This window comes from Carassius carassius, chromosome 8, assembly GCF_963082965.1.
Source record: "Carassius carassius chromosome 8, fCarCar2.1, whole genome shotgun sequence".
NCBI classification, from domain to species: Eukaryota; Metazoa; Chordata; class Actinopteri; order Cypriniformes; family Cyprinidae; genus Carassius; species Carassius carassius.
The window spans coordinates 9,012,004-9,036,948 of NC_081762.1; the positions used below are offsets into that span (position 1 = coordinate 9,012,004).

Sequence of the window (24,945 nt, forward strand, 5' to 3'; positions counted from 1 at the left end):
ATTTCTTCTTTTTTTTTTGGAGCGGGGGGCAAATTTACAGAGTTCCTTTCGAGAGAAACACAGAACGTGTAAAGCAACTGTGATATGACTATGTGCAGGTAAGCTATAGTGTCATTGGTTCTGAATTTGGAAGTGCATACTGTAGTGCTGTGCATGGGCCTGATGTGTTGCATTTGTTTTGTCTTGTCCAGAGAGTGATGGAACTAGAAGCAGATGCCATGGGACATGAGCTACTTTTTGTAGATGAGGCCGGTTTTAACCTCAGTAAAACCAGGAGACGTGGCAGGAACATTACCGGACACCGTGCCTTCATCAATGTCCCAGGACAACGTGGTGGTAACATAACCATGTGTGCAGCTATAAGCCAAAATGGTGTTGTTCACCATCATGCAACCATAGGCCCATACAACACTGCACACATTATTGCATTCCTGGACACCTTACATGACATGCTCACTGTTCAGAGACCAGAGCATACCCGATATGTCATCATATGGGACAATGTTAGTTTCCATAGGGTTGCTTTGGTCCGCAACTGGTTTACAGACCACCCATCCTTCATGGTACTCAACCTCCCTCCATACTCTCCATTCTTAAATCCCATCGAGGAGTTCTTCTCTGCCTGGCGCTGGAAAGTGTACGACCGTCATCCTCATCAACAGGTAGCCCTTTTACAGGCAATGGAGGAGCCATGTGGAGATATTGACCAGGCATCATGTCAGGCCTGGATACGGCATTCAAGGAGATATTTTCCCCGAAGCCTTGGACTGGAGGATATCGCAAGCGATGTGGATGAAATTTTGTGGCCGGACCCAGAAAGACGACATAATGTAGGTTGATTATCTTTTTTTTTTTTTTTTTCTTTTTGTGAAATTACTATTTAGTGTTCTGACTTTGTCTTGGTTTTGATGAGTGTGAATAAACACCAATACTTGAAGTTTGGATCCTTGTATGTTTACATGACACTATGACAAAAGTATGACCTCAAATTGACATCTGTACACAGAGAAAGCAAAAGCCAGATGTGTTTTGTATTCATACCATCAGTGTGTAGTTTGCACATTGTGTGCTTAGTAGATGATGGCTTGTGTTTACTGTTTTATACGAAAACACAATTTTTACAAAGGTGTGAAGAGTTAATCTAGCTGTGTTCGCTTTTGCAAGAGAACTACAATGTTTTGATAATTGGCTGAAAGGTTTTCTTATTTGTGTGTAGAGTTTTGCAAAAATAGCCAACAGTTAAAAAAATGTGCTTAAGCAATCAGAAAAAACTGTAATGTCTTTTGAAAAAGGACAATGACTAGGACTATAATCTAGCATCTAGCATTCAAAAACTTAAATAATTAAGTTTAAATATGTAATTTTTGCACTGTATGTATGCACAGAATTGAAATGACAGGTATGGGTGTGCTACTTAGACGAATTAGCTAGCTAGCTGGCTAAAATGTACAAATAAAATACAAAATGTAGCCTTTATTTTGTTGCCTTTGTTGTCTGTTAGACTACTTTATGCATTTCATATTGCTCATATTTCCCTTTATTGTAATAAGTACTTTTCACTGTTTGTAGTTGTGGGAGTAGCTCAAGTCTGGTCTCCTCAATAGGCTATTTTATCAGATTCACTCATACAAAGTGCTTCAACATCTCCATTTATTTATTATCACAATTTATTTACTATTTATTTATGTTACAGTTTTTTTTCGATTGCTAAATGACAGCGAGCACAACTGGAGCTACATGTGCAAAACTCTAACTACAGTCTGCACTAGCAACAGTCACCTGAGCTAAACAGTTCACATCACCTGCAAAACTCATTCCAAGCAACACAACTCTTAACACATGGCTCAAAACAGACTCAGTGCAGCCAAACACAACACACAACCTTCACTGAGATAACACACACTGTCACTCAGAACACACTGAGAGGAAAAACACTAGCATCAAACACCAATACAGAAAATACAAGCTTTTCATCTTTACAGTTTGAACAATTCCAGTGACTTCATACAAAGTCATATTTTCTTCAAAGAAAAGAGTGACATTCTTTCACATGATTTATTTACATTTTTAGAACATAATTCTTTAAGGTAAATGAAAATTAGCAGTTTGCTTCAATAGTCTGTAGTAATTTATGGAATTACAGTAATGAGAAAAAAAAGGTAGAAACTAAAAGTACATACTGTAATTCGAACAAATAATTTTCAGGGCTAATCCTGGAATTGCAGTCAGCAGTGTTTGAAATCTCTTCTGTTTTGAATGTGTGGTTCACAGTTTTGACAGCAGTGTGTTAGCATTTGAACAAAGTGCTGTAAATCCACAGTGTTGTGCAGGTTGTGGTTAAAGTCGTGGGATAAGTGTGTAGAGTTTTGAAAACTGTTCAAGCTATGAAAAACGAACTAGAGTTTGGTCCACATGAACTGCCGCTGTGCAGACTGTAGTTAGAGTTTTGCTAATGTGACTTCAGTTGTGCTCACTGTCGTTTAGCAATCGAAAGAAACTGTAATATTTATCATTATTTATGTCATGTTATATTATAGTAAAGAATTGAAAAATCTGCATTTTCAAAAAATTTCTTTTTTTAGTTAGGTGGACATAAAATCTTGCCTAGGGCACCAACAGAGCCTGGCCCGGCCCTGATAGTAATTACAATAAATGATGCATAATGATATATAACTAACCCTAAACCCTTATCTAAACCCTAACCATATAGTAAGTAAAAGTAGTTAATATTACTCAGTACTTGAATGTATATGTACACTGTGATCAAATAAAGCATAACCAGAGAAAGCAGTTCTATGTAATGTAGGCTAAAATTGTATTTATGATGGCATATCATGTAATAACCATTCCAGTATTTTTGTCCTATATTTAAATAACAAATTAAAGTACAAGCATACAGTATGCAGTAAATTTTAGAAATGCATTAGTAGTGTATTAGAAAATTATTAGAAATGCAATGGACATAAAACACGAGTCATTTGGTGTGCAATTTAATTTAGTTTCTTAATTTTTCTTATTAAGCAAATTCCAGATTACAAAGAAGAAATGCCACAGTTTTAATAATAATAATAATAATAATAATAATAATGATTATAATAATAATAACTGTCATCATCATCTTAATTCAGGCACAATTGCTTTGGCATTATGGAATGAAAGGCATGCAAAACTGATAACTGAAAACAGAAAAGTAAAGACAGGAAGGCTGAGAGAGAGAAGAGAGAGAAATGAAGGGTAAAAGAGGAAAAGACAAGTCAAATGAGTGAGGCAGCTTCAGCTTAATGGGACTCTGAGAGAGACAAATCATGACAAAGGACAGCCCAATGGGAAAAAGCCAAAAAAACAAACAAAAAAACAATACCATTAAGAGGAATAGGGTATGAGGATGGGAAAGAAAATGTCATGCAAAATGGTACATACATATTTATAAGCCAGACCCTCAGCGTAGAGCGCAACAACAACAAATGTCAACTGGAACTGAGAGAGCAGAAAGCTCATTATAACGCAATTATTAGTAAAAGACAAGAAACATAAACAGATATTCAGATTTCAGACTTAAAAGCAGACTAAATTTGTACCACCAGCAATACTTGAATAAATATTAGGATTCAAAAATTATTCCTCTTGCTCTTTTCATTTCTCAGAAATCATATCTTCAATTCTGCATATTTCACTTGTAATAATGCTATAATATAAATAGTTATACTACTGTATGTATTTCTTTACTATCCAGCAGGAGCCAGTCCTGTTCTTTATAACTATTCCTATTTCATAACTATATATGATCATAAATTTTACACACAATAATGAACTCTCAGTTATAACACTCTGCAAAGTATCTCAAGCTTCTGTGCATTAAAAGTTTAAGGGCTTAACAGGCATAACAGGTCATTATAATAATATCAATTAGCTAATATTTATTAAGGGATATTTTTCTACAAAGGTCGACGCTTATGCATTAGGAAAAGGGACTGATTTATTGGTTTAATAATCATACTGTACAAACTGTCTTTACTGCATTGCTCAATCGATGCAGTATCCGCAGGCACCAGGTATATGAAAGTGCTGACTCATCGGTCTCAATTTAGTCAATGAATCGAATACAGATTTCATACAACTTGTGTTTCAGACAAGGTTCTTTAGCGCTGTAATGCACTAATACTGCATGACCAGTAGATGGCGCAATTTACCAGGAGCGCTCAAGCACATTGTTTGGTTCTAAATCCTTCCTCATGTTGATTTCAGTTATTTTTCATGAACCCATATTACTCTAAAACACGATCTCTGAAACACTGCAAGACTGATATACAACAGCTTCCGTTATAACACATACGCAGGTTTACAATTCATTTTGTATATTAAACAATTCAATTAATAGTCATAGTAATAATATCAATAATAAACAAGAACGGCTGCAATGTTAAGATGATGATTGAACAGTGAATTCATACAGGAGTCAACCTCCATTCTAGGTTAAGGTAAATGTTAAACATTTTCAAACGTTTCCTTTTTGTATCGTTCTATACCACTGCTAAATGTTTTTAAAACATTATTATTATTTTTTTTATATGAGAGCACAAGAAAACACAAGGCATATTGAGGGCCGTGGGGCCAAGCGAACAACATCCCAGTAAAGAAACATCAGCCAGCTTTGCAGCACATCTACCCTGATGTACAAATCTAAAAACATTACAAATTGATAGTAAAGGACAAATCGAACCTCTGCACCTAAAGTTTTCTTTGCCCACATGATGTAACGTAGGTAAATATGTCAGAATACACTAGATGACTACTGCTCTTGATACACTGTTTACAGAAATTATCTGCAACATCATTTAAAGAAATCTGCCACCTTTAGGGCACATTTGTGTCTTTTTGCTTTAGTAAAAACAAGAAATGGTATAAATAGCCTCATGGTGCTATGATATATGAGGTTTGAGGGGATGAAAAATGTTGTGGTGTGCAATAAGATTTAAACATTTTACATAGAAATTTAAATATCTATACAGTTGTTTTCAACTATTTTCAGCAAGTCAGTATTTTGTACCTTTCTTCACCAAACATTCTTTCTATATGTATAAATGCTATTCCTCCACTTATTAATCTCGCTCTGAGAATCTATTAAACTTCATTCAGGCACAGAATTGTAAGTGAATCACTTCCTCGTCTATGTCTTTTCAACTTAGCACCCTTTTGATCCCATAGTCTCTGGAGATTTATCCTCTTATCTAATGTTATGCCCATATTGCAGTTGTTTAAGTACCTTAAACAGAGGAAATCTAACATGGGGAGGCGCTCATACGCATATGCGCATGGTAGCGAGGGGGAGGGACTGCAGATGGGGGCGTGGCCATTGGGAGGGACTGAGGGGCGTGGCTGCCGGAATGGGAGGAGTGGATGGTGTGAGGATAGGAAGAGGAAGAGGAGGAAGAAGCAGGTGGGAGGTGATAGCTGGCCCCGGACGAGGGGCCCGAGGAAGAGGGTGGATTGGAGGGCCTGCCGCTTTTCGCCGGAGGAGGCAGCGGGGTATGATTGAGCTGAATGGAGATGTCACTGGACACCTCGGAGCCGCTGCGTCCACGCTGAGGAGGAGGCCAGGAGTCGGGGTGCAGATACTGGCCACTGTAGTCGCTGCATTCAGACAGACGAGGGCGATACAATGCAGGGTGGGGCCGGTACATCTCTTCCTCAGCGTAACGTTTCATGAAGAGATAGACAGACATGACTCCAGCACCCTGGTACAACAATACTAGTCAACCAACATAATTCAGTTTACAGGGTTAGTTCACCCACAAATGAAAATTCTGTCAGTAATTACTCACCCTCATGTCATCTTCAGAACACAAATTAAGATATTTTTGATGAAATCCAAGAGTTCTCTGACCCTCCATAGACAGCAAGGAAACTACCATGTTCAAGGCCCAGAAAGGCAGTAAGGACATTGTTAAAATAGTCCATGTGACATTAGTGGTTCAACTGTAATTGTATGAAGCTACTAGAATACCTTTTCTATTCAACAATTATTCAACAGTTCTTCTCTTCCGTGTCAGACTTCGACGTGCATTCACAACACAACCACGACGCATGCAGGGTTATGGATTTTATCAAGAATATCTTAAATTGTGTTCTGAAGATGAACAAAAGCTTTACAGGTTTGGAACGACATGAGAGTGAGTAATTAATGACAGAATTTTCATTTTTGAGCAAACTATCTTTTTAAATTAAGAATCAAGTCTTTTTTTTATTTTAGAAATATCACAGATAAAACAGAACCTAACAGGAACCCTAATGTTAATACAATCTAACAGATATCACTTCAATTAGATGTTCTGAGAAATCACACCTTTCTATGTGACATTCCTATGCAAAAATAAAAAAAAGTCCAAAAAAGTGTCAGGGGTTGAGCTTGTGTTTTATTTTCTGCCAAAAACTAACCAATTAGAAATGCTCTCTGCCCAAGGGGTCAAGTTTGGCTGGTTAGCGTGACCCAGTTAACTACACCATCTGGGGGCATAAAGCATATTTTTGCATTGACAGCCATTCAAAAGTAATGTACAGTACAGACCAAAAGTTTGGACACACCTTCTCATTCAAAGAGTTTTCTTTATTTTCATGACTATGAAAATTGTAGAGTCACACTGAAGGCATCAAGGGCTATTTGACCAAGAAGAAGAGTGATGGGGTGCTGCGCCAGATGACCTGGCCTCCACAGTCACCGGACCTGAACCCAATCGAGATGGTTTAGGGGTGAGCTGGAACGCAGACTGAAGGCAAAAGGGCCAACAAGTGCTAAGCATCTCTCGGGGAACTCCTTCAAGACTGTTGGAAGACCATTTCAGGTGACTACCTCTTGAAGCTCATCAAGAGAATGCCAAGAGTGTGCAAAGCAGTAATCAAAGCAAAAGGTGGCTACTTTGAAGAACCTACAATATGACATATTTTCAGTTGTTTCACACTTTTTTTGTTATGTATATAATTCCATATATAATTCCACATGTGTTAATTCATAGTTTTGATGCCTTCAGTGTGAATCTACAATTTCCATAGTCATGAAAATAAAGACAACTCTTTGAATGAGAAGGTGTGTCCAAACTTTTGGTCTGTACTGTATGTGTGTAGTTTGATGGAATAAACTGCATAAACTATCTTATTTATTCTCTTAAAATTGAAAAATAAATAGAAAACTGTTATTTTATATTGTAATAACATTTCACAATATTAAAGTTTTATTAGTTGTTATTGATCAGTATTGTTGATCAAATAAATCCAGCTTTGGAGAGGATTAGAGACTTCTTTCAAAAACATTTCAAAATATTATAAACCCCAGACTTTTGAATGACGTCTATTTACGGGCTTAAATTCGATTTTGAGTTTTATTTTAGTATGATCTCAGACTTTTGGACTCTAATGTATGCATATATATAATAACAATATAAGTTGAGGTTACTGCAGACAGTAGATGCTGAAATTTACAAATTGCTGCACTAAACTTAATTAGCATATATGCAGCATAACAGAAATGTGTAGCCTTCACCCCAGCAAAAGCTAAGCTAAAATGAATGCATACTGATGAGGGCAGACCTATTGGTTTAGCAGCTAACAGCAGTGAAAGCTGTTAACACAGCTGCATATTAATGAACTGAGCTCTGTGATAAGAGTACACACACAGTCAGCTCAAGTGTTAACAGTCGCTGGGCTCTGTGACTGACCTCTTTGAGCAGGAAGGAGCTGGCAGCAAAGGCAAACGACCAGCCATAGTGGTAGTGAAAGAACTGCTCCGGCTCCCGAGGCCTGTTCATCACTTCATCATTGATACTGGAGATATACAATACCAGACCAACAACTAAACTCAAACCTGAGAGAGAATAAAAGAGGGAAGAAACAGTAAATCATGACAGAAAAGTGGTTAATCATGAAAAAAAAGGCAGGACAGCCTTGTTTTGGATACTCATCCAAAGGCAACCCGTTTTGGGCACGGGAACTGTTTTTTTTTTTTTATTATTCAGTCCGATTGAACCAAAAATTGTGCATGTAAACGTAGCCAGGGCTAACAAATAATAATAATAATAATTAAAATAATAAACAAAATTATTTCCTTTTTACACTTGCTTATATGTTATTCTATATTATTAATCAATATTGGGTTCAATCTTTTTATCAGTTAGCACACGTTTTGTTTTTCTTATTGAAACTGGCTGATTGCTTATACATCTCAGTTTTTGAATGCATGATGCCAAAATTTTCACTTAAAAACTGAGATGCCTAAGCTCAGATCAGTGATGACTGTGATCAGTAAGTTCCAAAAAGAAATACAAAACCTCTGCTAACTACAAGAAAACAAGTTGACAAAAAGAGTGAATCCATGGCAACAATATAGCATTATAAGAGATTTACAAGAAATGTACAAGATAAACAACAAATTAAATAAAGTATTTGCAGCCAAGTACAAGGTTTACGATGGTTTCACAGCCTGGCCAGTTTTGCTGAACTCCTAGCCTCACCAGATGAAAACTTCTAAAACCAGGCAAAAGTCTTGCCTGACCAGGCTCTGGTCTTAGATGGTTTAAACTGTCTAAGCTTAAAGGAGCCTAAAAGCATTCAGCAACAATGAAAAATGAAAGAAACAAATACACCTTGTAAACATCTAGATGAAAGTACAGTTGATGCCGCAGTGTTTTCCTATTAGGCTACTGAACAGTCAACATTATTTTCTTCTGAAAGCACGGTGCGGAGAGGGAACGATAAAGCAGCATACCAACACGCAACCTATCATACCGGGAAGCATTGCCATTTATAGCGTGCTCAAATGTTGCTGTGTTATGATGGAGAAAGCTCTGCTGCGGTAATTGTGGAGTGCAGGAGAAAAAAAGAGAGAGAGGGGGAAACAGTGGTAAGCAAAGCCTCTGGCGTAACCAAACACATTATCGCAGTCTGTCACTGCAAGCTGTCTATGCTGCGAATACCAACAAGGAATGTGCTTACATATTTACTTTTCGCATTAGAAATGCAAGACATTGGATATTAAGCTGTTGTGTCTCACAAGGGCATATATTCCCAAACAAAAAAGCAGTTGGCATTTTTCAAATATCGGTATTGGCCGATAAGTTTTTCTACTTGGCCGATGTGTTCGAGGCGAGACTTCTATTTTGACAGTGCTGAAAACGGCAGCGCCTGAGCACACTGTGCTCACCCCTGATTTCCACTGTACACGTCTGCGGTGCATTAAATCAGGCTTTACTTTGGGAAACCAAACACACCTTAAGTAGAATGAAAAAGTATATTATAGCGTCCTCTCTGTGCAGTCGAGTTGCAAGACAGCACAGAGCATTACTCTTCTTCTAATAATGTTTTATGTCAGATGGCAAACCAACTTTTGGTGCATCCACGCCACCAACTGGACTTGAGGTGAAGCACTAATAAGCAACGAATATATACATATATATATATATATATATATATATATATATATATATATATATATATATATATATATATATATATATATATATATATATATATATATATATATAATCCTATTTCTTTAATGCATTTAACAATACCATATATTTTACCTTGTTCTGCATGCTCTTTCAAAAGGCTTGACACATTTGCTTTTTAGAAACTCTGCTTTTTAGAGCTTAGTAAACAAACTACAGCTAGTCCAAAATGCAGCAGCAAGAGTTTTTACTAGAACCAGGAAGTATGACCATATTAGCCCAGTCCTGTCAACACTGCACTGGCTCCCTATCAAACATCAAACACGTATAGATTTTAAAATATTGCTTATTACTTATAAAGCCCTGAATGGTCAGTATTTGAATGAGCTCCTGTTACATTATAATCCTCTACATCCGCTGCGTTCTCAAAACTCAGGCAATTGGACAATACCTAGAATATCAAAATCAACTGCGGGCGGCAGATCATTTTCCTATTTGGCGCCTAAACTCTGGAATAACCTACCTAACATTGTTCGGGAGGCAGACACACTCTTGCAGTTTAAATCTAGATTAAAACCCATCTCTTTAACCGGGCTTACACATAACATACTAATATGCTTTTAATATCCAAATCCGTTAAAGGATTTTTAGGCTGCATTAATTAGGTAAACCGGAACAGGAAACACTTCCCATAACACCCGATGTACTTGCAACATCATTAGAAGAATGGCATCTACGCTAATATTAGTCTGTTTCTCTCTTATTCCGAGGTCACCGTAGCCACCAGATCCAGTCTGTATCCAGATCAGAGGGTCACTGCAGTCACCCGGATCCAGTACGTATCCAGACCAGATGGTGGATCAGCACCTAGAAAGGACCTCTACTGCCCTGAAAGACAGCGGAGACCAGGACAACTAGAGCCCCAGATACAGATCCCTTGTAAAGACCTTGTCTCAGAGGACCACCAGGACAAGACCACAGGAAACAGATGATTCTTCTGCACAATCTGACTTTGCTGCAGCCTGGAATTGAACTACTGGTTTCATCTGGTCAGAGGAGAACTGGCCCCACAACTGAGCCTGGTTTCTCCCAAGGTTTTTTTCTCAATTCTGTCACCGATGGAGTTTATGTTCCTTGCCGCCATCGCCTCTGGCTTGCTTAGTCGGGGTCACTTCATCTACAGCGATATCTACAGCGATATCGACTTGATTGCAAATAAATGCACAGACACTGGACAGAGATGACATCACTGAATTCAAGGATGAACTGCCTTTAACTGTCATTTTGCATTATTGACACTGTTTTCCTAACGAATGTTGTTCAGTTGCTTTGACGCAATGTATTTTGTTTAAAGTGCTATATAAATAAAGGTGACTTGACTTGACTTGACTTGACAAATTAAATGATTCAACATCCATGTTTCTGTGCGAACACTTTAATACCGCGCTGTTTCATCCTACTTTAGGTGTGTTTGGCTTCCCATACTTTAGGGCTCTGACGCGGCTACTCTAGTCAATGCTTGTGTTCACACCAGACGCGCCGCGGCACTTTTCAAAGGTGTACAGTATATCACATTACTATATTCTTACTAGGAGGCCACAAATAGATGACAAGAGGTTCATCCTCAAAGTTGAAAAACCTCACATTACTATATGACACCACAGATCATTTTTAAAAGGACAATTAAAAAAAGGATGCTGTGTGGAGTTTAATTGCAGGAGTTGTAGGAGTGGAATAAACAGAATTAAACCGAAAGAAGAATGAATGTCCAAGTGTGTTTAAATTTGACCAATTTGCATGCAAAGTATGTCTTAAAACAGATCTGGTATGCATGAAATAATAATAATAATAATAATAATAATAATAATGCCGTTTAATGGTTAATTAATTCAACCGGAGAAAACATTAACATTTAGCCAACCATGTTAGGGGCCCATTCTCCTTTGAGGTCCAACGATAAAGTGTCCTTGCAGTCAGGTCTGCCTCTTGGACTGTAATTTCTGCCTAGGGTAGGGGTGTGCGATATGAAGATTTTTGATCGTGGATGATAAAAATGTCTCCACAATCTGCTTTTGAAGAATTATCGTTGTATTTTGCTACAGCACACATTCTATCAGCTGCAGTTCTGGCATCGTGGAATTAACATACTGCGACATACATTAACATCATTGTTAACTCAGCGGTAGAGTTGGTTATTTCTAAAATAAAAGTAAACAACTGCAAGAAACAGATGCATGTCTGTATATTAGATGCATGCAGGTCTTAAAGGGACTGTAGGCTACATGCTCCCGACTTTACTTAAAGGAATAGTTCACCCTAAAATGTAATTTCTGTCATTGTTTATTCAATCACATGTTGTCCCAATCCTATATTCATTTATTTCTTGTGCTGAACAAGATCTTGTGCTGAAGAATCTGGTTAACCAAACCGTTGCTGGTCCACATTGACTTATATAGTATGGGGAAAAAAATACTATGGAAGTCATATGGACCAGCAACTGTTTGGTTTTCCACCTTTTAGCAGAAAAAGGAAACTCATTAAGATTTAAAACAACTTTTGAGTGGGTACATGAAGGTATAAAAAGCAAAACACAACCTATTTTAATTTTTGGAAAATTATTATTTAATGTTCAATACTCAATACTCTTGACTGAAAAACTTAATACAGTTGCTTTAATAGGAATCAATGTATATAGTGTTTTTTTATTTGTTCATTACATTTGCTCCTGCAAATACTATTGTACCTGAAAATAAAACACAGTTTATTTTTATTTGTATATTATGTGTATTATGTGTATTTGTAATGTGTATCTTTGTTCTTATTTCTTTAATAACAGATAAAATAAAGACAAAGATCTTCTCCCACGTTGGCCTAAATATCTGCCATACTTTTTAAATATTTGTTACCTGAAAGTAACAAGCTTTGTCTTTATAATAGGGAAATTAGTTCTGCTGTAATGCCAAATGACAAAGAATCATGATAAAATCATGATATTAAAAAAATATATATATTTTTGCCATAACTCCCACATGAACAAGTCAATACACCATATCCCATCCCATTTTATATTATTAGTAATAGAAAGGCAAACATTATAATACTTTCTCGTTTGCCATCAGCATTAAGCAAATATGCATTTATTTAATTTAAACAAATCTTTGAATGGCTAATGAACATTTAATTTCACAAACCTTGCAAACGTAGTCGAATCCAGCTGCGAGACCTTGTGAAGTGTTCATTTTTATCCAGCATGATCGCGTGTTCTCTGTGTGACGGTCGGCTCGTGTTAATTGAATGCTTTAAACTCGTGATTTAAAATTATGCTGCGCTTTATGCATTTGCCCACTGTCATATTTATGTCATTTTCACTGTGTGCTGTATGTAAAATGAGGCTTACCCTGGCTTTATTTGAAAAATATGATTCCCAATCTACACAAACTTCCCAGAATACTGAGTGCTCTATTGGTTACAGTGTTTACTTACTTTTTTATTAAATGTTTTTATCAAATATTTATTTATTTGTGAAAAATACTGTCATCTAAAGTATAAATGTTTATTTTACATATTTATTTTTTAATCCATTGTCAAATAATTCCAAATTTGTTAAATATTAATTTAAATAAATAAAAATAAATAAATAAATAAATAATTTTTGCAGGGTTATGCATGTCTATGTTCAGCATTTTGCAACAATGCTGTTGTGGTGTCTTGTGCTTTATTAATAATTCTGTAGTACAAAATGCTGAGCTAAATGTAACATTAGCACCTGATGCAGTGCTACATGGCACAGCGCTGGACAGCTGCCAGGGGTGCCACAGGAATCTGCAGTCTTACTACAGAACTCATTATTATTAAACTGCAGGAGTTGCGTGCATTAAAGCCGCATTGGCTGCGATGCATGGGACATGTTGACCTGGCTCTGTGCAAACAATTGAGGGGCTTTGCTGATTCCTGACTCCTCCACTGCTGCTGACTCCTTGCTTTTGCCTCTTTGTTCATTAACTGGCATTTAATGAGGACGGCGAGACAAATTAGATTTTAACAGCCACTTAATGATTTACTGTATTCTAATGAGCAAATGTTGATTGTTTTGATTGGAGTGTAAATAGTCTCACGTAGAAGTGCAAATCAAGTGCTGCAATTAAGCAATAAGTTAAGAGACTATGCTGTATTGTGAATATAGCAATTTAAACTCAAAGTTATTGAGTTGAAATGATCACATCATGCAAGAAGAAAAAAGCGATTGATGATCAATTATATAATTCACACTTACTGTAGCATTTATTTGATCACAAATGCAGAAATCTTGTTTAATACTGCAGTAATACAATGTAAAAATTTTCAGATTATATATATATATATATATACATATATACATATATATATATATATATATATATATATATATATATATATATATATATATATATATATATATATATATATATATATATATACATACATATATAGTTAATTTATTTTCTATTAATATATTTTTAAATGTTGTGTATTCTTATACTGGCGAAGCTAAATTTTCAGCAACCATTACTCCAGTCTTCAGTGTCACATGATCCTTTGGATCTTATTAGCACATTATTAGCACATTTTTATGTGCTAATTTTGTGCTCAGTAAATATTATTATCAATTTTAAAAACAGTGTTTGGAAACTGTGAACTAAAATTAAAAAGAATAGCATTTATTTGACATACAGTATCGTTCTTTTGTAACATTATAAATGTCTTTACTGTCACTTTTGACCAATTTAATGCATTGTTGCTGGATAAAAGTATATATATATATATATATATATATATAGACACAGTACAGACCAAAAGTTTGGACACACCTTCTCATTCAAAGAGTTTTCTTTATTTTCATGACTATGGAAATTGTAGAGTCACACTGAAGGCATCAAGGGCTATTTGACCAAGAAGAAGAGTGATGGGGTGCTGCGCCAGATGACCTGGCCTCCACAGTCACCGGACCTGAACCCAATCGAGATGGTTTAGGGGTGAGCTGGACCGCAGACTGAAGGCAAAAGGGCCAACAAGTGCTAAGCATCTCTCGGGGAACTCCTTCAAGACTGTTGGAAGACCATTTCAGGTGACTACCTCTTGAAGCTCATCAAGAGAATGCCAAGAGTGTGCAAAGCAGTAATCAAAGCAAAAGGTGGCTACTTTGAAGAACCTACAATATGACATATTTTCAGTTGTTTCACACTTTTTTGTTATGTATATAATTCCATATATAATTCCACATGTGTTAATTCATAGTTTTGATGCCTTCAGTGTGAATCTACAATTTCCATAGTCATGAAAATAAAGAAAACTCTTTGAATGAGAAGGTGTGTCCAAACTTTTGGTCTGTACTGTATATATATATATATATATATATATATATATGTATATATATATATATATATATATACTTTCATATTTCTTTTTTTCCATTAAGTTTTGAATTAAGAACATTATTGAACTCTACGAACATCTGATTGACTTAAACCTTATAATCAGCAGACATACAAAGGAAACATCATAGGCTATAGGGAGAAAATGTTGCGCACCACTGTTATATCCTGTATGAAGATTATATCATTATTTGAGGAGACTGTGGAATGATACAAGAGACACGAAACAGCTATGGGACAATGAACAGTTGCACAGATGAGTGAGAATTACGTAAAACTATATGAATGAACTCAGCATTCCGCAATCAGAATGAAATATTCTACAGTGCTGTTTAAAACCGGTCGTGTTCCAGCATTCTAGAACTGTTCAAACACAAGCTTTCTAAACCTTCATGGGAAATCTGTTCCTGCAGGCTGATTTGTACAGCTGTCAGCAGGAAACTGATACAATCAACTAATAAAGTTCTGCCACATCGCAGTCTTCAAGCCACACTGAGAACTGTGAAATTCACAGCTCTGCAATTCAGTTTGTACTGGTACACCTTGAGAAAATTAGCAATTAAACGGCATTATTATTTTGGTATTAATCCAGCCCTATACATCTGTTATGTTTTTAGTTTAATGCTTCTAGAGTTCTTTCAGAACATTCATGCACACCAAATCTGTTTTAAGACATACTTTGCATGCAAATAAGTCAAATTTAAACACACTTGGATATTCTTGACAATCTGTTTCTATTAGCCTAATGCAAATGACAGCTGTTATGCAGAGCTCTGTTGACTTGATCAGAGAGACCGCTGTTATTAATTACTGTTTGTGATAAAAAAAGGAGCATTTAATGGATATTGTGTCCCACACATTACCATAGATGGATATCGGGAACACCATTAATTAAATATGCAATCCTCTCAGTGGGATTCTCAGCCTGATTTCGGACAAAGTTGTGGAGAATTACCAGGCTCATCACTGAAACTGGATATCAACAAACAGCATCTAATCTAGAGTATGTACGCAGATACACAACTATGGGCAGCAAAAATTAGAAACATGATGATGAGAACTTATATATTTCCATATACCTCACCTGATAAGATGAAGAAGATTCCAGAGATGAAGGCCAGGATGGTGCGCTGGGGACGGATGTGGCCGATGTTGCTTATGACAAAGGCCGTGAAGACAAAGACGAGTGAGACCATAGGAAACGGGGTGGCCGTTCTCACCATTTCTGATAGAGACAGAAAAATAGTGATTATCAGTTACAGCACCTAGATAAATAGTGATATATTTCTATGTAATATATTTATACATTTATATAATATAATATAATATTTTTGTATAATTATTATGCATGTAGTTTTTATGGTGTCATTATATTGAAAATCTTTAAATTGTACATATACAAATTATTTCCACATCAAAAGATTAAAGACAACAAATGACTGTTTAAATTATTTAAATATAAAAATGTGTATGTATATATATATATATATATATATATATATATATATATATATATATATATATATATATATATATATATATATATATATTAAAAGCACATCAGCAGTCCAAGCACCTAAAATAAGCTTGGAGCACATGAAAAGAAATAATAGATATTTATATATTTAATAATATAATATAATATAATATAATATAATATAATATAATATAATATAATATAATATAATATAATATAATATAATATAATATAATATAATATTTACTTTTCCATTTGTATTCATATACAATAAAGTGCATTCATTTTTCTTACTCAGTATATTGGCCGTGTTCTCAGTAGTGATCTCTATTTCTGGCTCGGTGAAGTATTCAGATGCCACACATCTCCCCTTCTCTGGCCCTGAGATAGAAGGAGAGACAGAGAGAGAGACAGACAAGGGAACAAAGAGAGACAGAGAAAGAGAGACAGGGACACAAAGAGAGACAGAAAGAGTGTAGAGGCAGAGTAGGACAGAGATTGACAATGACAGTAGGGGAGACGGAGACAAACAGAGAGAAACACAGCAATGATTTTGGTTCAAACACTGAGAAGAGAGGTGAGAAAACTCACATGCACTACACGTATACACTGCACTTAGTCAGATGCATCATGGATTTTTTTTTTTTTTGCACCAGTGGTTGTCCTGACTTAGTCTAAGCGTGATATATATATTGCTTGTTTTTTGCATATATGCAATTACACAATATAATTCAATGACTGAATATTCTTCTTTCCAACACTTTGCAAAATTTAGTATTTAACATTAGTTTTCACACATACTTTTTGCTTTTGAAATTCTGCAAGAAACTTTTCACCAGTGATGAAAATAATATGAGGTGAGAAGAATTTTTTTTTTTTTAATTACTTTTACAAGTGAACGCAAATTATCTTGAGGGAAGAATATTTTTTATGAAAGAACGCTAATATTTTGCAAAAGAATGCAACATTTGTTTTTTGTTTTTTGGTGGGATGCAATACTTTTGTGAGAGAATGCAAAAACATTGAAAAATTATTTTTCTTTCCATCTCACATTTTTTTTTTCCAATCCTGTCCCTTTAAGGGCTTTGTATATCTGACAAAACAAAAAAAACAATTCACAAAACTATATGGAGATGAGTTTCGTCTTATTGCTAAAAACTGTCAGAAGGTTCGTGACTTTTGATACATCTCTAGTAGGGAGAATACAAAATAATCAAATATCAAATACGAATATAAATGAATAATTATGTTAAACATATTTATTTAAATATTAAAATTTGACATAAAATAAATGTTTGTAAAAAAAAAAATCTCTGAAAAACGTATCTGTCCTAGCACCCCCTTCCTTCCCCTTTTGAAAACCATTGTTTTAGACAAAATATTTGAACCTACAGTGATTTTAATAATTTTAACTTTATTCAATATAATTTTCAAAGATACTGTTAAGATAAAAAATCTGAATGTTCATGACTCTTCTGCATATCGTGCATGAAAGCAGGGCACATTAGACCTCCCTTTTGGCAAACACATACAAAAAACTAGATCCTGTTTGAGCACACATAAATCATATGCTCTCCGGAGCGCATGAAAAGTCTGCAAATTATGCATACAACACACCTAATTGGTGAAGAGTCTTGCTGTAGTGATTTGTCAAACTCCCACAAATAGCCAAACTAAATACCAGGACTGGTTAAGCTAGAAACAAGGTGACATCATCTTCACACTTCTCTTAGTCAGCCATTCGTAGCCAACTGGTGTGGCATCATTTCAGTCCACCTCAGCACTTCCTGTCAGTGTCATATAAACAAACCAGTATGCAATGCAAAGCAACATAAAAATGCAATTTTCAATAAGCAAAACCGAAAAAAGGCTTGTTTCAGTGCATCTTTTCTTAGCCTATGAATTTGATGTGGTTACTGACTTGCCATCTCACAGTGGTTTGCCCACACAGCCTCACTAGTTCCTGTTTCAATGTCTGGCACGATTTAGGAGGGTGATGCAATAGGATGCCACACCAGTGCAGTGCAGGGACAAAGAAGACCAGCTTGCATAGCACAGCAGGACACCCCGCAAATAAACCATGACTAAACCAAGACGCTGTCTTCTAATGATACACTGATGCACAGGGATTCAATGGTGGATCTGCGTGTAGCACCTGATGCCGGAGTTAAAGTCAAGACAAAGCGATGCATAACAGCGTGACGCCAAAATCAACTGGCATTTGATTTTTTTAATCAGGCATCTGTCTCAGCAACAAACTGATCAGCAATAGAAGACGATGTAGCACTAGTAATGGGACCTACCAGCCACAAAACAGACCCTCCAGAGTCCAGAATGTAGAGCCATCTTCACCTCTGTGGTCTGATTCTGCTGGAGGACAATGCCTTCTTCCATTAGCAGCCAGTAGTCCGTCGACACAGCCACACCCACCAGGAGTAACCCGCATGCCCCAAACACAGATGACAGTAGCGTCAGTGCTCTGGTGCTAAATGAACTCATCTAGAAAGACGGGAGAGAAGAACATGCATAAATAAATAAAATATAATTTCATATATTGTGGATGGTTGCCAGGGAACTGCTATGTGCTTGCAAGGGTGTTCTGGACTGTTTTCTAGATGCACTAATATTCCAATTTTAGAGTCAGTAAGATTTATAAAAAGTGGCTTTAAATACATTTAGAATGTCACAAAAAAATTATGTTATACATATTAAAAATCCTGAAAATACATGTATCTTGGTTTCAACAAAAGTACCATATAACTCTAATAATAATATAAATAAAACTCTGATAATAATAAGAAATGTTTCTTTAATAACAAATCAACATATTAGAATGATTTCTGAAGGATCATGTGGCACTGAAGATTTATTAATGACTGCTGAAAATTCAGCTTTGCATCACAGCAATAAATTACAAATGTTTTGATTAAATAAATTCAGCCTTGGTGATAGATTCTTTCATTAAAAATAATAATAATAATAACAAAAAAATCTTACCAACCCCAAACATTTAAATGATTGTGTATGCCCTTGGTGAAATATGTAGGTTTCAATACATAAATAAACAAACAAACAAATAAACAGATAAACATGAAAAAATAGCACATAAAATGACATAGGCAATTGTACTCCATCTCTAAGTGTGTTCCCTAAGAAACAAAACTGATGAGCTTTGTGTTTCAACTGAGAAACTGAGCAGATAAATGAACTGCTATTTGTTTTTAATAATGTTGCTTCTTACCTAGAGTCAAACAACTTATGTTTATAAAAAGAAATATTTGCAACTATAAGAAATGAATAGAAAGAATTCTATTTAGTTTTATTCAGCAATTGTTTAACAACTTATATTTCTGAAAAAAGTACCCATGATGTTGCAACCATTTGCCAATGACAACTATAAGCCAGGAGTGATTATATTAGCTGTGCCTGAAGGGCTTGAAGAAAAATTCCTCTCCATCAACTACTGAACTAGTGTGTGAGTCATCAACAGAACAAACAGATGAAGGACAACAAGTCTCCTTTAAATAGTGTATGACTAAAATGATTAGGGGCAAGCGTGCAGTGAGACATATCTTCAAAATTACATGAGGGCTTAAAGACACTATAAATCATTAGTTATTTTATTTGATGGCTTTGCCACTAATGAACAGGACTGAATAGACAGGAAAGTACATTGAGAATGGGATTGGGATACAAGCTGGATTCTGCACCCCATGTAAGCATGTGCACTACCCACTGTGCCAACGTTGGCCATTAATCAACTAGTCCCTAAAAAGGCTGCATTCTGATAAATAGCTGTGGATCACTAGCTAAATTCATCCTTTAAGGTTAAAGGGCAAGGGTGAACCCAGGGTTGTATGCATCACAGATGCCTTTTGCACTAATGTATATGTGTTGAACTGATCAATACATCCAAGCTTGAAGGTTAACACCGAAAGAAACAATCAGAAAAAATAATCATCGAGAAATGTAGAGAATGTGAAGTGTATCAGAAAGCTTTTGCAGTGTAATACCTCCTGGATTGCTACACGTTTTGCTCTCGTGCTCTAAAACACGAGTGAGGATTTGACTGGCATGCCTCCAGAAGACCCACAATTCCCTTAATTCACTGAATGGCACCATATAGTTGGTGGATTAGAAGCCCGGAAAATTAACATTTTTTAGGGGGCTTGGTTTTTGGCAGGGAGAGAAGAACACAATAATGGGTTATTATTGGTGAAATCCTCTCCAGTTAGTGTCGGGAGCCCCAGGGTGTGCTTGAAATGAATGAAGGATTCAAAGTGAATGGTGGTTTATGTGTGCGGGTTAAGATAATCCACAGAGCATTGACAGAGCAGAGCTGAGGAGAAAGGGGTGCTTTGAAGAAAGTTAAAGGTGAGGAAAAATGGCTTCGGGAAAGATAATATGGTGAATAATGAAGTTCCTCTGAAGAAAGCATTAGCACTTTGGGTACCAGCATTGAAATAGTAGTACATTTTATGAAGAAAATGTGAGCAATGTGTGCATCTGTCTGGAGTATGCTGGGTGATTGGTTTTCAAATCATTGTTTGATTGCCCTTTCTTTTTTTTTTTTTTTTTTTTTTGGATATGATTCATTGTCCATAAGAAAATATTGAAATATTTTAAATATTTAAAATAAGTAAATGTAATTGAATTTAATAAATTTCATAATTATATTTAAATAATACAATTTAAATAATCTTAACAAATATAGATATATAAATTATATATATTTAAAAATTTATGATTTTAATTGATTTATTAGAGTTAAAGTTGTACAAAATTTAGAAAATTAAAAATAGAATGTAAATAATTAGACATATTAATTTAAATATTTATATAGAATTATAAATAATAAATTAAATGTATATAGTCAAAACAGAGGTAGGTAATTGTTATAAATCCCTAATGCTAAGTATGCGCAAAATGATAACATTTGCACCTCTGTTTAAGTGTGCAAATAGTGTACCAGTAGCATACGGTCATACTAAACAGATTAAAAAAAAAAAAATACATGAATAAATCATGGTGGTCAATATGTGCATACTGCAGTAACAGCTTGTCATGCGATATGGCTATTGAAATGTAAATGTGCAGGTACCAGATGTAACCCGTTTTTAAAGCCGTGAAGTGCAAAGTGAGTAGAAAGGCACTCAATGAAAGAGAAAAAGAGAAAAGAGAGCGAATCAAGGCTACAGGGTGGGAGAGAAAACAGTGAGGCAATTGGGAGCTGTCCATCACAGTGGTGCTGAAGTCAGGCGTCACATAGACCTGTGTTCACTCACCAAAGCTCTGTAATCTTGATCAAGAAGGTTTTGCAATTTGTGAAAATAAAAAAAAGTATGAAATGGTTTATTTTTGTCCAAAACACATATGTGTAACAAAAAAGCACTCTAGTAAAAGTAGTCAATCCACTGTAGAGAAAAGCTTTTTTAATGAACTGAAATGAAAAGGAATGTGAATTCTAGGAGTAATCAAAAACTTTTATGCCCACCCTAAAAGAACATGGGAAGCATCCAAGAGGAAAGTAAAGTAACTGTACTGTGCTGTAATCTACACTGGGCTGACAATCTGGCAGTCCAGTAAAACTCAATAAAACCCTCACTGCTGTGACCATTAAAAACACTATAACATATCTCAACCAGTCTAAAACATCAGCCCCTATTAGACATACAGCACAACAGAACAATATCCAGTCGTCCTTTAAGCCTTCCAGGGAATTTGGGCAATATAGGTCTTACATCAGAGGGCATTCAATATATGCCAGACATGACCACATTTTGAAAGACAGCCCTCGTGGTGTACTGGGGTTCCACAGATGGTGTGTCCACTCGACTGGGGAGCAAGAGCTCAAGGGGAGTGTAGTTTTCTGTTGAGATGGCAATATGTTCCCCTGTCAGCTGGTTAGGCCAACTGGCAAGTGGGAAGAGTGTAGGAGGAAAATGAGTAGAGAAAACAGAGAGATGTGTGCTTTGTAAAAAGATGGTATTCAAGTAGAGCGAAAGGAATGAGAGGAAAGAAAGAACAGGGTCTGGGGAAAGACCTTGGCCCAAAATATCTCAGAGGACAGACATGCATGCAGGCCTGCACGCATGTGCGAGCTCTCAATGACACACGCACATGCATTCACATGTGCACATTCATGACTTCAGCTCACTTCACAGAGATAGAAAGCTCCATTCACAAAGCTCAACTGATATCTTTATTTCAGCTGAGCCACAAGAAACCAGAAAGCAATCATACGTAACTCAAGGCAGAATCAACAGTATATAAATATATAAAACAATTCGGCCATTCTACACATCACTCATCCGCTCTCTCTTGCACTCTCTCTCTCTCTCTCACACACACACACTCACACACACACACACACACACACACACACACACACACACACACACACACACACACACACACACACACACACACACACACACACACACAACCACTATCATAAAGGAGACTTTCCTTACACTCTTAAAAATAAAGGTTTCAAAAGGGGGGCTCTTTCAACAATGTCATAGAGCCATTTTAGTTCCTCAAAGAATCTTTCAGTCATCAGTTCTTAAAAGAACAATTTTTTTTCCCCGTAGTTTGGAGAATATTTTACATATCTAAAGAGCCTTTTTCCACTATAAAGAATCTTTTGTGGAATCAAAAGTTTCCATGAATGTAAAAAATTCTTCACGATTCTTCCATTGATTCCAAAAAAGAACCTTTATTGTTTATATATCGATGTAATGACATTTCCCGTCCTCTGCAGTTTTATATATATATATATATATATATTATATAGCATATTAAGACATTTTCCTCATAAGTACAGCTGGATGGACCCCAAAAAGTGATATCAGATTGTACTATCCTTGCATCCTTTTGGTCCCTATAGAGATTTTTTTTCTCTCTATCATTTTGAGGACTTTCTTATTGGTTTATATACTCAGCTAATGCTATTTCCCATCCCTTGCCCCTAAACACAACCCTTACAGAAACATTTCTGCTTATCTACAAACCATTAGGACCGTATTTAGCCTACTTATACAGTATGTAAGCTGGTCCTCCCTATGTAGCTGATTTCAGGTTTTATTATCCTTGTTATAGGGACATTTGGTCCTCACAATGAAGACAAATCCTGACCCACACACACACGCACACACAAACAGCGTGACTGCCCCTTCTCAATCCCCACAACCGCAGTACAGTCTTTCCTCGTGGCGTTCCCAAAGTCAGCACTAGAGAAATGTACATCATCCATGACACATACAGTACCAGTCCCGCCACGACACGAGCCTATACTCTTACCTGACTAGGAGTCTAAAAAATAAACCATACAAAACTCACATCTAAGATCATTTAAAATAAATACATCAACATTAAATGAGCATTTCACTAGCTATATGACGTGGTCCGCAGTCGATATACTCAAATGCAAGGACTATATATATGAACTGACTGATTCTGTCATACTTGGCTCGAAAGCACCGGAACGAATCGATCTCTCGACTTCAAACCACGCTGTCTAATCACGCGCCACTCATAAGGCGACGGTAACGTGTATGAAGAACGAAGAGCGCGAGCACTTACCGTCCAGCACGCGACCCCTTGTCAGCGCGGCACAGGCGTCGAGAGGAATGAGCGAACGCCTGGAAAACCTTGACAGATTTCGCAGTTTTCCTCTCTCTCTACCTCACTCGCTCTTTCACACACTAACACACACTCCACACACGCGTGTTCTCTTCCTCTCTCGCGCGCTCTCACTCTTTCAGCACTGCGGTGATTTGGCTGAATGGGGATGGGATGACAGAAGAGAGACTTTCACTCTTGTAGTTTGACGCTGATGAGGCTCAATAAGGTCACGGTTAGTTTTAGGTCTGCATTTGTCGGTGAAGGCATGTGAGTCAGATACGGAGAATTTAACATTTCATTAGCAGATTGTTCCCTAAACGACAAAAACTAAAATGCATAAGTGCTTACTTATGCATACTTCCTTGTGTTACAGTAGATGTGATTGATTGATTGGAACATAAAGTGACTGGACACCTGTAATAACTACATGTATATACACACTGAAATTGAGATTTATACATAAGCTTGCCATTGATGTATGTTTGTTAGGATAGGACAATAGAAAATACAATACTGTGATACAAAATATTTGAAAATCTGCAATCTGAGGGCGAAAAAAAAAAAAAGCCTTTAAAGTTGTCCAAATAAAGTTCTTAACAAAGCATATTACTAATCAAAAATTACATTTAGATAGATTTATGGTAGGAAATGTACAACATATCTAAATGGAACCTGATGATTACTTAATGAACCAATGATTTTTGGCATAAAAGAAAAATGTGTAATTTTGACCCATATAATGTATTGTTGGCTATTGCTACAAAGATACCTGTGCTACTTATGACTGGTTTTGTGGTCCAGGATAACATACTTATTTACAATTTCTCAAAAAAAAAGAAATATATATATATATATATATATATATATATAAATTAAAAATAAATAAATATAATATATATATATATATATATATATATATATATTTTTTTTTTTTTTTTTCACTGTAAAAGTATATGCATGGTCTTAAAAATATATATCATCGAAAATATATTGA

The 24,945-nt window shown here is 35.9% G+C and overlaps 1 protein-coding gene across 1 annotated transcript; it reads right to left on the bottom strand.

The window, feature by feature from the left end:
• Positions 1 to 3,958: 3,958 nt before the first annotated feature.
• Positions 3,959 to 24,123, bottom strand: LOC132145176 (voltage-dependent calcium channel gamma-7 subunit-like). Its single transcript, XM_059555972.1, has 6 exons — positions 23,910 to 24,123; positions 18,629 to 18,824; positions 16,620 to 16,706; positions 15,933 to 16,073; positions 7,710 to 7,855; positions 3,959 to 5,735 (listed from the first exon to the last, which is right to left on the bottom strand). Exons 2-6 carry the CDS (start codon positions 18,822 to 18,824, stop codon positions 5,280 to 5,282), a joined length of 1,026 nt encoding a protein of 341 aa, XP_059411955.1. The 5' UTR covers positions 23,910 to 24,123; the 3' UTR covers positions 3,959 to 5,279.
• Between the last annotated feature and the right edge of the window lie 822 nt (positions 24,124 to 24,945).